Genomic DNA, 12,831 nt, shown 5'->3' with positions numbered 1-12,831 from the left:
AGAGCTAAGGCTGGGTATTCTGCTGCATTGGCTGACATCGTAGAAATGATCACAACTGTATACTTAACATTGGATATGATCCATTACAGTGGATGACAAAACACTTCCAGTGTCACTTCCATAAAGAGGATGGCCCAAAAGATTAGTTTTCCAGGATCCATCTCAGTCTACCACAATATCCTGAGTTAAAAAAAATCATGTTATGTCTCTGGCCCGCTAAATCTACTGTCTTATGTGGATTGTTAGCAATATTTAAATATTAACTTGCTGAGCACTACTTAGGCTTTATTATAATCCACTGTAAAAAAAAAAAAAAAACATATTGCGGCTCAAAATTGTGGTCAAACATCTAGGACAGGTCTAAATCTATCTCCAGAAGCCTTTGACCCAGATAATCTGGCATTATGAAGTGACCTCGGATTAATATTCAATTGATTTGGGACTGTTTCCACATCTGTCAGGCTCCAGAAATCAAGAAGCAGATAACTTTTCAGTTATGAACATTTGCGGTGATGCATCCTAAAAGGAAATATACTAGATTAGAAAATAAAGACTAATCCTCTTTTCACTCCCCCAATAGCTGGATTGGTGACAGATTAACATGCTGCAGGTTTGCAAAACTAGCCATTTGAAAATGTAATTGCCGGTGGCAGAGCAGATGCAGGTCTAGTTAATAATAAACTTTGAAGTCAGAAATTGTAATGAACTGTCCAGGAGAGTTGAAAAGCTGTCCAAAAGTCCTGTTAATTCTTACAAGGTTTACAGGTCAAATCCTGGGTAGACCATGTTCTGCAGCATTTAACAGCTGGCAAGAACGGAGGTGAATGCATTATGTGCTGCCCTCATCCTATAAAATATAACACCCTGACATGTGCAGCGTACTTAGCACAGTGGGGAGAGGGAGAGGAAAATGGTGAGGTGAAGTGAAGCAAGTATCTGATAACATGATGTCCAAGTGCCACCTAGTGACAGATATCAAGTCTCTCTGGACATTTGAAAAATACAAGAGCAGACGTATTTCTTTCCAAGCCTGTCAAGTTGTATCCATATATTTTATGTAACAGGCAACCAACTAAATTCTAATCAAACAAACAATCTCATCTGCTTAAGTGAGTTTGTTGGCTTGTCGGAGGTGGCCTGTAACACTGCGGCCCTTGGCCTCTGGGCTCCTAGGTCCCCTCCCCTCATTAGCCCAAGTATAAATCACACTCTGCCAGTGCCCAGAGGTGAGAGGGATGAGAGTGGAGGTGAGCTTGAAATAATGCTTATGTCACGGCGGGTCAGCCCTCCATTATGGTCGTTTCAAAAACTATTAATCTTTCTTGTAGTCACTGGCCTAGAAATAATTACTTCATCTAACCCATGTAATACAGCATGACCAGCAGTCGAGCCTGGTCAATTTGAAGCTGAGGAGGCAAAGATAGAGAGAGTGAAAGCACAGGGTAGTGGGGGGTGGAATGGAGAGGAGGGCCACAAATTACCAGGTCCTGTCTTGTGCTGCCGGGTGACTGATGTTCTGCTCACTTCAGCTGTGGCCTTTTACACTCGTAACACTGATTTAGATAGATACATACACACGCTGTAAGAGCCACATCATGTCTAGGCACACATGTATGTACACATATTAATGTATGATTACACACACAGTGGGTGGGACGCCAGCAAATCACATCATTTATAAGTCGCCCCGAGCCCCAGTTACAACATTCATTTATAACAGCTATTAGGGCTACTTCTATTATAAGGCTGGGCAAATTCTTAGTTACTCTCCACCTCATAATAAAACCAAGGCTTCATCATTATTATTAATCACTCAGTGTTGCAACACTAAACAACTTTCCTGAGTTCACTTGTACTAATATTCTGCAACAGACACTGCTTTATGCACATAAGAGAAAATTGTCAAAAATGTGGTTTGTTTGTTGCATCATAGATCAGATTAAGCCAGTTGTAGATGGTTGCATAAGAAAACCATTAAAATGAAAAATGGTTGTTTCTAATGTGCTTTGGAATGACTGAGCTGAATAGATTTGCATGTCAAAATATTTTGACAGCATCTTGTAGTGACAAAGATTTCACAATAGCTTTTACATTCCTCAACACTATCGTTTAAACACATTTATTTACAATAAAATGATAACAACAATTCCTCAGGTTGTATTCCTGCATTGCCTACAAACTGTCATACTATTTTGATGAAAAACAAGGCTATAGTATGTTGGCCGAACAAAATAAATGCAACCGTTGGTGAAAACCCACTAACAGCATAGAGCTGCAAACTCAGCCCCTCTGAACGTCACAGGAAGTATGAATGGAGTGACACAAATAAATGCAGCCCTCCAGTGGCTGTCACAGCTGGCATTGCAGGTGCAAATTTAATTAGTCAAGGTGAAGTCCCCCCTTGTTGTCTGAGATGAGGGGGTCCTCACTATGTGCGACTGTAAACACGCATTATATCCTAATCAGGTGTCACAGCACTGTTTGATCAGCCCGCAAAAACTTGTCACGAATTCCCGGCAGAGAGTGGGCCGAGGGGTAGAACAAAGGGAAAGAGCTGTCAGGAGAAACAGGGAGGTGCTGGTGATGCCAGTACCTCTGGATGAAGAGAGTTTGCCCATTAGCAGTCTCTGTCGCCTAGCATCCTCCAACTCTATTCTCTCCCACTACCACTTTTTTATACCATGAACAGTTCAACTTACCATTCCTCAGGAGCAAGCTCTGTATCTGTAACTCCACTCTGCAGGAGTCTCAACCTCAACTGTGTCTGCCATTTGAAGCATTCATAAAGAAGCCCAATTTATCAGAACAAACAACTTCAGAATAGCAATTAGAGTTAGGCGATATCCTCAACAAGATCAAAATTGTTGTTTTTTTTGTTTTGTTTTTGTTTAATAAGAATAAGGTTGCAAATCTTTTTAAAAAAAATAGCTAATTTTTCCTTTTGTGTTTAATTTTACAGCTCATTCACATGTTCGTGGGATGAACAAAAACAATAATATATATACATGTCTAGTCAATGTACCCCGCACTAAATAACAGAGACTGTCCAATAAGCATTCTTTTGCAGCCACTTCTTCCAAAACAACCAGATGTGGTTCAAATGATCATTTGCACTAACATGCCAATACATAGTTCACATTTCCGTTAGGTGCACTTGAATACATTAGCAAAATGAACCTCATAAGAACTTGCTGCAACTGACAAGCCCCAATCTTAGACTACCATGGAAATGGAGAATACAGCCGTACAAAGAGCAGCACAGAGTGATTTTTTAAAACCTAAACAGTGATACATAAATTAATTAAAGGACAAAAAACAAGTAGAGAATTCAAGTTGAAACATCTGTCAGCGACTTAGCTTCCTAGCGTAATACCAGTGTTAGAACATTTATACCCTTGAAGTTAATGATCCCCTCTTTAATTGACAGTCAAGGAAAGCGGCAGCAGCAGCATCCTGCCAAGACGTCGATAAGAGCCCCCTTCCCTCCCTAAAAAAGAAAAAAAAAAAACAGTTTAAAGAACCTTGGCACTAATCCCTATTGTCATCCCAGCACAGCAGAAGGACTTACAAACAGAGATAAGTGAAGTGAGGCTGTCTATTCCTCTGGAGTTATGGGGACAGGCGAGCCGCTATGTGCCTCAAATCAGTCACTCAGATTAGCCCGATCCCTCTGTGCTGTCACTCAGTGGAGACACAGCCTTGTCAACGCATTTACATGAGTCCATATCATACGTGACAATGCCCCATATAAATATATATATGACAATACATGCCGGGAAGGGGGCCACTTGTCTGCAGATAGGAGTACATTAGACAGGCTGTTGTTGGATTAAGCTCATGAAGTTAGCTTTGTTTCATGTCACCTCTCTGAGGTCCCAACAAGTTTAAGAAGTTGTACCAGCGCTGCACAGAGAAATGCGACTTACACATTTGGTTTTGTTTTTGACATTTGACAAGACAAGACTCCGCCTCCACCTTGCAACATTAGAAGAACAAAGAGAAAACAACTGTCAGGCTAAGTTTATACTAACATTACCATAACCAACACGATTAGACTACTTTTTTTTTTCTTTTCTTTTTAAAAAAACTCCAAGCTAAAATAAAGCACCTCAGCGAACATGTTTTCAGTATATACTATGGGATCCCACAAAGTTTACAAAGTGAACCTGTGTACTGGCTATTCCTGAAAGACTTTGACTCAGTGGCCCCAAAAGGCACCTTAAAACTAACAGAATGCTGACTACTTCTTATGCTTCCGTGACTTATTTTGCTTCAAACTGTTCCGCAACAAATGACAGTGGATGCCTTCTACATAGCAGGGCCAGGGCAAGCATGACACATGGGCTGACAGCTGAACCCTCTGAGTCCCTACCCCCTTTACCCCTGCCATGGCATACCCGCACATACACCCAGTGCTACGCTAACATCCCTGACAAGACCGCTCGGCAAACCTCTCTAACCCTTCTTTGAGTGTGTGTGTGTATTTGTCTCATCCTCACCTCAGCGCAGACAAAGCTCAATTCAAGACCTTTTTAGCCAAGCAAGTGGATGTGACCCAGTGCCCCCAAGTCAGGTTCATCTGAATAAACAGACAGGGGATGGGAAATCTGCCTACATTATGATAGAAGAAGAGACGGTACGATTCAGCCAGGGGGCTCCTTTTCTATGCACGTTTGATCAAGTGCTTGACAGCGCCGGTAGATGGAATTACGGACTGTTGAACAAAAACTTGTGGAATGGGCATGCGGGGTTCTGTATGTGTGTATGGACAGGTTGGTTTTTCCTGGCCTGACAGTGCTGGATTGTGACAAGCCTGCCGCACCACACCACCGCAAGTACAACTCGCACCGGCAGCCTTTGCAGCCCATCACTCAGGCTAGCCGAGCCAAGTGCCGTGAGAAGAGGTCAGACGTGGAGGAAGATGAGAGGGAGGTGTTGGTCAGGGGTTAAGTGTAGAGAAGACAGCAATGAAAGGCAACTGTCATGCACCAGTGCTTGCCCAAGAGCACCTGTCTCCAGAAGAACATGCAAAGTGTGCCGGTCACGTCCTAGAAATACCCGCACTTTTTGTTCCATAGACACACGGCAACAGCGAGACAAGCTCTTAGGAAAGGGCCGCTGCAGAGGCATCGCCAGTCTGACAGCATGCCAGTCAAGCTGTCGTTGGCTCGTTCGCATATGCAAAGAAAACTTAGGCAGATGAAGAAGAAAAAACACCACACACAAGGATGGGGGGGGGGGGGTTGGCAAAGGAATCACTGAGACATGAACAAACTGAAGTTCTTAAGAAATATGCGGCAAAGGCTCGGACTACAGCTACGAAACCACCAAACTTTTCAAAATTTCAACAGCTTCTGACTAACCTACCTACCTAATTAACAACAGATCAATCAACACCCTCCCGCAACATCTATGAAACAAACAATAAAATGACTTAAAATCCGTTGTGCTATTTACATACTTTAAATATCTGCATTTCCAATACCTTTTAAAACCCTCAAACGCAATAGGTCTCCAATACCAATGAGTAATTTAGTGAAGAAAGCTACTGTTTATAGAAAATTACCTACAACGTTCAAATTAACAGTTACTATTTACAGACGCTTGTGAATGTGATCCCATGCAGGTTTCTGAATGAAGGGTTTTGGACATTTCATGAAAAACAGATGTTGGGCAACACCGTGGCAGTAGGCACTTTGCTTTTTATTGGCAAGGTGAGTCATAACAAGCGAAAATAAATTCACAAATAAACAGCATAGAAACGTGTCTGTTGCAGGTGGCTCGGCATGCTTACAATACTTGGCTGAATTAGAACCAACTACTGTAGCGGTGACATATTGGAAGAGATAGCTCGAGTGCAATGCAAGTTTAATATATTTTGTTTTGCTGTTTTGCAGAAACCGTTGTAAGGATTGAGTCCACATCACACACGGCCAACGCAATACCAAACAAACAGAAATATGACCGCCTGGATCCCAGGCTTGAGTGCTTAATGAATCCCCTGGAGGTATGAGGTGAGAGGGTCAATCCCATGTTTATTCAGCATGAGTCCAATGAGCCACCACCATCTATTGATCCAACTGATTATTCTATGTCTCTCCTGTGACGAGACACGTGCATGACAGATGAACCAACACTTGGACAGGTCACATTGGTTGTAATCTCATTGAATGTGACGGCTGATCTGGTCGGCCTGTTTGCTCGATCCACACCGCGGCCTTGTTTGCAAAAAACAGTGACATCTGCGGATAATGCCTCAACACTAATATGGGCTACTCACTGGGCTGTCACACACGTTAGCTGTCAAGAGCTGTTGGGGCAACTCTAGTGACTGCTGCCATCAGAAAAAGAAAAAGAACGCGTATGGTGGTAAATAAATGGGATTACTTATTGGGAGTAAAGCAGTGTAATGGAAAACGCTTGTATTTCGTCAAATATCTTGCAAAAAAGAGCCTTTGACAACTTAACTTAACACAAATAAGGAAAAAATAATTGGAGCATGGACTAATGAAATGCAAAAAAGCTACAATCCACTGTATTTTCACAGAAGCACACTCACAAATGTCACAATAACAACCTTTGAACTGGGTTAAATAGCAACAGAAAATATACAAAAGAAACATATATTGAATACCACTACATTTGTCATTCAGTGCACGATAAATTCAGTTGAATGCCAGGACTAACACATCAACTATGCACATGAGCTATAGAGCTGCACAATAGGAGAAAAATTATGCTACATTTGATAACTATGTGAATGACAACAATATTGCAATATTTGTTTTCATCTTTACATTTGTATTTTTGACACAGTAAGTTCAGTAAAGAAAGGATGATTTATGACTAAAATTAGGACAAAAGAAAATTAAGTGACTAACCATGAACAGTCCGGTATAAAAATCAATTGTAGCTACGCCTGCCATGATAACTAATTTTGCAGTGCGATATATTGCTTAAGAAAATATAGAGGATAAATGATACTATTGAAACTAATTTGTCCCACTGACACAATAACCCTGAAGCAGAACTACCCCCCCAAAATAATACTCTAAATGTAGAATATTGTTAAAACCATGAGCTGCAAATAACAGAAATGAAACACTTTAGTAGTTATTTTACATATACTGAGTCATACTGAGAAGTTATCCATTAAACACAGTCAAATCAGGAAAATAATGCAAAATTCCACACTAGTACAAAGAAAATGTACACACGATAAATACTGACCCCCAAGTATTCTCATTCAAAGTATCATTCACTGAATGATCAGCCAATATAGTAATCACCGTACTAGCAGGCATAATTGTAATCCTATTTGAAAATTGTCATCATCTGGTCTATACAGACTCTAAAACAAATACCTTTTTTTCTAGAACAAACACAATGGCATTATTAAGTCTAAATACCAAAAATGCAGTTCATTTGTAAATATTATCTATTTAGAAGCCTAATAATGTATTTTAAAAATCCCAATGTACAACACAAATAATAGCCGACTAGTCAGCTACTAAAATAATAGTTATAGCAGCCCCACATTTAAACTGTCACTGTCAGGTATAGAAAACCATAGAGAAACTACTGCAGTATATTTAGTTTCTTACAATATAGATTATTGCATTGGCAAATATCGCAATATCAATAATTATGCGATATATTGTGCAGCCCAATGAGCTATTTATCTAATGTAGAAGAAAAGCTCAAGCCAACTAATCAGCCCCCCACTGAAGCTTTCATAGCAGATCAATGAACGACCCGGGGCTCTGGGCCTGTGCTATATTACACACCAAAACTTCATATTCATTCATTGATTTTACTTTTCAGAATAGTATATCACTGAACTCCAATGGGAACAAAAATAACAGAGGGCTGAGGTCAACCCTTGTGGAAGGATGTTTGCACAATATTGATGGCGCGTGCAAAAAGAAATGACTAAATATGTGGATCAATAGCTGGTTTCCCTAGCCACGACAGGTTGTTTCAGATGGATATATATAAATACATCTTTATAGCTATAGCTAACAAACAGTGTTAAATACTCCCCTGAAGGTAAACTCTTTGATTAGAGAAGGCCAGAGGTGACTGAAGCAGTCTCTGGATGCATCAGTGCTATTTGCAGTAGCTGGGGGACACTAATGCCCAAAGAACCCATGACCAGCAGGTCACAATGCTACATATATATCTATTTCCTGCATTAGATAAGTTAAGAGGTTGCTATTTTTGTTTTATTCTTGATAAATAAATACACTGCAGTAGTCTCTTCAGAATGAGACAATGTGTAAGTAGACAATGTGTAAACATCTTTGGCATAGCAGTGATTAAAAGCAAGAGGCCATGTGTGAATTGGGCATCTGGCTACAGCAGCTAATGTCCAAGGTTGTCTTGCCTTATTTACAACAAAACACAATTAGTGAGAACAACAGCCAACCTAACAGCTTCCACTGCACCACTACAGCCAGTAGGGCCATAAAGAGGGAGGAACCACATCATTGCCTGCTCCTTAATTAAATGAAAGCTGTTAGCTTCATTTGCTTCCTTATTTTACACATTGGAGAGGCCAACCCACCACTGAAGACCTCCCAGACGCCATCCCTGCTTGGCCTTAAATCATGAGAGGATAAACGGCTCGGCAGGTCCCTGCTGGACACCCAGCAGCCGCCCGGCGGCTAGACCAGAACAGAGCATGTGGTGGATTGACACCTTCCCAGCGATAAGTAATTCTGTAGAGGATTAGCAGCATGATAGCCTGATCAATACTGTGTGCTCAAGCCATTAGGAATGCAGTGAGGAAATGACCCCCTCCGGTAATAAAGCAGGGCATCTGGGTTCTCCTTCATTTGCCAGCTCCATTAGTGTAATGGTATCATTATCTGCCATAGCCGTATTTTCTGAGCTCATGCTTTTCCACAGCTCCACCAGCGGGGGTCTGATGAAGCTGTGTGCGCCCATGCCGAGTGTTCCCTTTTCTGCCATTCTATTCAGAGGCGAGGTGTAATTCTAGCTCTGCCTGAGCTTATGTGCTACCCTGCCTTAGGTATCGATAGCCTTGTTTTATGTCAGTACCCAACACTATTTCTCCATTATTGGCTCATTAATAGAGCAAGCAGCATGTAGCTTTGGTTAAAAGGGAGAAAGTGATGGCCAGTAAAGTGTAAAGTTGCTTACTGTGCTAAATGTGAGACCCCCCCTCTCACAAAAACACTGGGCCAGACATGACCGGACGTCAACATTAGTTGCCATAAATCGTTTCCTCTACACTAACTCACAAGCTAACATTTTGTGGGGGAGAATTGATTAACCATGACTGGATGTGTGGCCACATAATCAGCTTTTACTCCGCTAGTTGTTAATGTAACAGAAATGCCAGGGGAAACACAAACCATTTTAATGAGTGCTCAGAAATGAAATACCCTAAACAGCTTGCACAATGTGCCACAACCAGCGCAAACCAATGAGGCTGATCTAAGCAATGAGCTGGGCTGAGCTTGAGACCTCACAACATCTGGTGACCCTGTGTGATCATTACTTACCCTGCCACTCACACACACTCGCTCACTTCCTGTTTGGACACAGCTCTTCATACTTGTCATCGCGGCACAAATGGCAGTCCAGCATCAAAGACGACACTAAACTTGGGATTAGGGGACATGGCCAGAGTCGTTTTCACTCTGCCAAAGCTTAGGTAGACATTCGACCATTTGTTAAACATGATACAAGTTAAATATAGTTGAGCATGCATTGCATTCTGATTCTGTCTTCTTCTATAAACACTGGCATCCACCTAGTACAAAATTTGGTGCACAGTATGGTACCCCTACAACTGTGCATGCATTGCAACATTTCAGGACATTTTTTAACCATTATTTCACAGAATGCTTGTTATTGTACATTTGCTATGTGCTCATCTTATTATTGAACTAAAGAAAAAGGAAGCTAGCCCATTAGGTGTGTGCCGCTGTGCCTGAGAGCCCGAGGGCCAGCTGGAATGAGTTCTATCTCTGAGCTGCTCATCTGGCTGCCATGACTGCTTTCATAAACAGGAGGAACCACGTCCTACATAGTTTCACTGCTGTCTAACATGATCCAAACACATGTGCCACAGCAGACAGCATCCAAGCCAGGAGATAAGAAGAGGCAGAGAGGCAGACAGATAGACAAATGGATGACTAGAAGGGAAAGCAGCTCAGGACGCCTTGAGCTCAAGAGCAATCCCTCTCTTCCTTTTTCTTACTGTCCACAAACAGAAAGTCTCTGGTGTTTAGCATATGAAAGCTACATTAAGCCCAGGTCAGCACGGAAAACACCGCCAGTCTTCATAGGTTATGAAAGCACACATCTGTCTTTGAATCACAGATAAAATCTCTACTCTGTCTTTTTTTTAAATGGGATTTTTGTCTATTTACACAGCAATAATCAAAAATATGACAAAGTAGTAGGCAATTTTATTTATATGCTTTCATTAACATGCTTATAAAATAATTTGATAATACCAATATTTTCTAAGATCTGTTGCCCATAGTTTATAGATATACTCTTGTTGTTTACAGATTGAACGGGTTCAAGAGTTACTGTACTTGCCTGTCATGAATACCTAATCAGGCCTACAATTATTTACCATTTGTTCTCTGTAGGTCATAGTGCATTTTGTCCCAATAACGCAATGGTGAGAAGGCCCTAGTGGCTATGACGTTTTAGCAAAAAAATTGAACTTTTTTTTTTTTTTATCACAATTTTGTATTTTTACAAAATTACCTCAAAATTAACGTAAATATGAGTATCCAATCAGATTTGATGGTTTGATGATTATTTTGGGGGTTACACATTCACAAATGTCCTCTGTTTTCCTTTGGGTCTTCTTTTTACATGCTGCTGGCCCTAGGGTTAAAACTGACCAATCAGATTGTATCTTTGCAGTTGATTGACAGGCAGACAACAGCACTGGTGCATCGGTTTAGTCCCGCCCAGTCCAGCTGTGTGCTCAGCACTGGGCCTGGTCCTGTCCTGCCATCACTGCACAGGCCACCAGTTGGCGTCAGATTGTTTGTTTGGTTGAGTGACTAACACTATGTTAGTCTGTTTCACTTTTGGTGGAGTTTGAAAAAACAAAAGACTGAATATGCTTTCATTTGGACTTAATTTTTGGACAAATAATGGGATTATTTTTCAGTTGATGTTTGTTACCTACCTAAATTTGTTGCAATTAAACGTTCAGAAAAGCACTTAAAACAATCAGGCTACTAGTTAAGGATTTACTGGCACTCAGACCTCACAGAGCACAGAATGAACTGTTGGATTCATGGATCCACACTTTCACGGTTGGATTACACATCAGATGGTGACATGTAGCCAGTACATGTGAAAGTACTCGTCTGTTGAAGACAGCAGCAGTTAGTGAGGTCCTGGTGTTATGTGGTTTATGCGCAGTAACTTGGATCATAGCTTAATGAGAAAGCATAAAGTTAAAACGTGTCCATTACAGTTGTTTCCAGTTGTTGACGGTGATGTGCTTGCGCGTTCTGTCTCTGCGTATGAACTCGTGTGGTCGTAGTTAGTGTCGTCAACAAAAGTACAAAATACTTCAGCACTTCAGCACTGCATGTCCTGCATGCATTAAACTATATTGTCTCAGGCCTGTCTCCTCCGCAGCTCCGCAGGTGAGCGCACATCTACAGGCCTGCGGATAGTTCTGTCTGTAAATATGAGAAGCTGCCCCTGGTCTCGAGGCCACGGTCACCACTGTGACGTGTTATTTTTCCCCCACATTGAGCTAGTACACATTTAAGCAAACAAACTTTCAGCCACAGCCACCCCCTGGCAGATAAACTTACTTGACCCTGTGAGTTTCCTACATCCTCAGCAGACCTGCCCGTTGTTATGGAGACAACTGTCATTAACAGCACGCGCCGCGGCTGTGCTGCTGCTGCCCGGGCACCTGGCCAAATCTTACATGAAAATCATCACTGTTGTGGCCTATTACAGACTCATTAACTATCTTTATTAGTTTGAAATAACATAGAAACCACTACATCTCCGACCTGCGAAGCATGACTGCTGTTTACTTTCTATGTAGCTACATTTAAACTAATTTAGTCATTAGCTATTTTTTGCCTGGTCGCAGTCAGTGCACAAAGACGACACCGTGTACTTCATCCTATCGCACAATCATAAGGGAATAAACCCCGTTATATGACAACATACATATTTGTCCATTATTGTACACTGAAGGGGGAAGATGGAAAACACAATAAAGGAAAGAGGCAAGGTGAAGTGTGCGCTGATTCGCAGCTTCGCAGCTTTGCAGCCTTCAGATCGCAGCCAGCAGCATCACATTTGGAACATTAGATATTCATTGAGCGACACGGGCTTAGAAATAAACCAGAGCTAACGGAGAAAAACGCTATCAATACCTTTCTTCTCTTCTCCCCCTCACTGTCACCCGATCTTTTCATGTTCCTGGAGTTGTGTTTACACTGCATCGCATTCACAGGCGGTGATGCTGGTCGTTGTAGTGTGCAAATAAAATAAAACGCATTTTTTCATCCATTGTACTCAGGATTATGCATATCACATACACAGTGAGCTCTTGTGGTTGGCATTTATGCATTGTTTAACGATAAAAAACAAAATCTGTCCGATTTACAAAAGGGTAAGCGATAAAATGAAACAAAAAGACTGCACATCCCATAGTGCTCCGCGGCAGTAGGCGGGAGCTCTGACGTCACATCAGCTGGAAACTGACAGATTTGCAAAGCACAGTGCGCACTGAGCGCAAACACACGGGTACGCTTTAATAACATAATTATATTGTTTTCTAAGTTTATGAAGGAGTTT

At 41.5% G+C, this 12,831-nt stretch overlaps 1 protein-coding gene across 1 annotated transcript in view; it reads right to left on the bottom strand.

Annotated features, from left to right (window-relative positions):
- Positions 1–12,522, bottom strand: part of fto (FTO alpha-ketoglutarate dependent dioxygenase) — a 113,316-nt gene extending 100,794 nt beyond the window's left edge. The window contains exon 1 of the mRNA XM_033983944.2: positions 12,408–12,522. Within this exon, the coding sequence (XP_033839835.1) occupies positions 12,408–12,476 (69 nt within the window). The 5' untranslated portion in view covers positions 12,477–12,522. The remainder of the gene's footprint in view (positions 1–12,407) is intronic.
- Positions 12,523–12,831: the final 309 nt, after the last annotated feature.

Source organism: Periophthalmus magnuspinnatus, chromosome 3 (assembly GCF_009829125.3).
Source record: "Periophthalmus magnuspinnatus isolate fPerMag1 chromosome 3, fPerMag1.2.pri, whole genome shotgun sequence".
NCBI classification, from domain to species: domain Eukaryota; kingdom Metazoa; phylum Chordata; class Actinopteri; order Gobiiformes; family Gobiidae; genus Periophthalmus; species Periophthalmus magnuspinnatus.
Note: the sequence above shows the minus strand (reverse complement) of the source record. Positions and strands in the feature narration are given on the sequence as shown.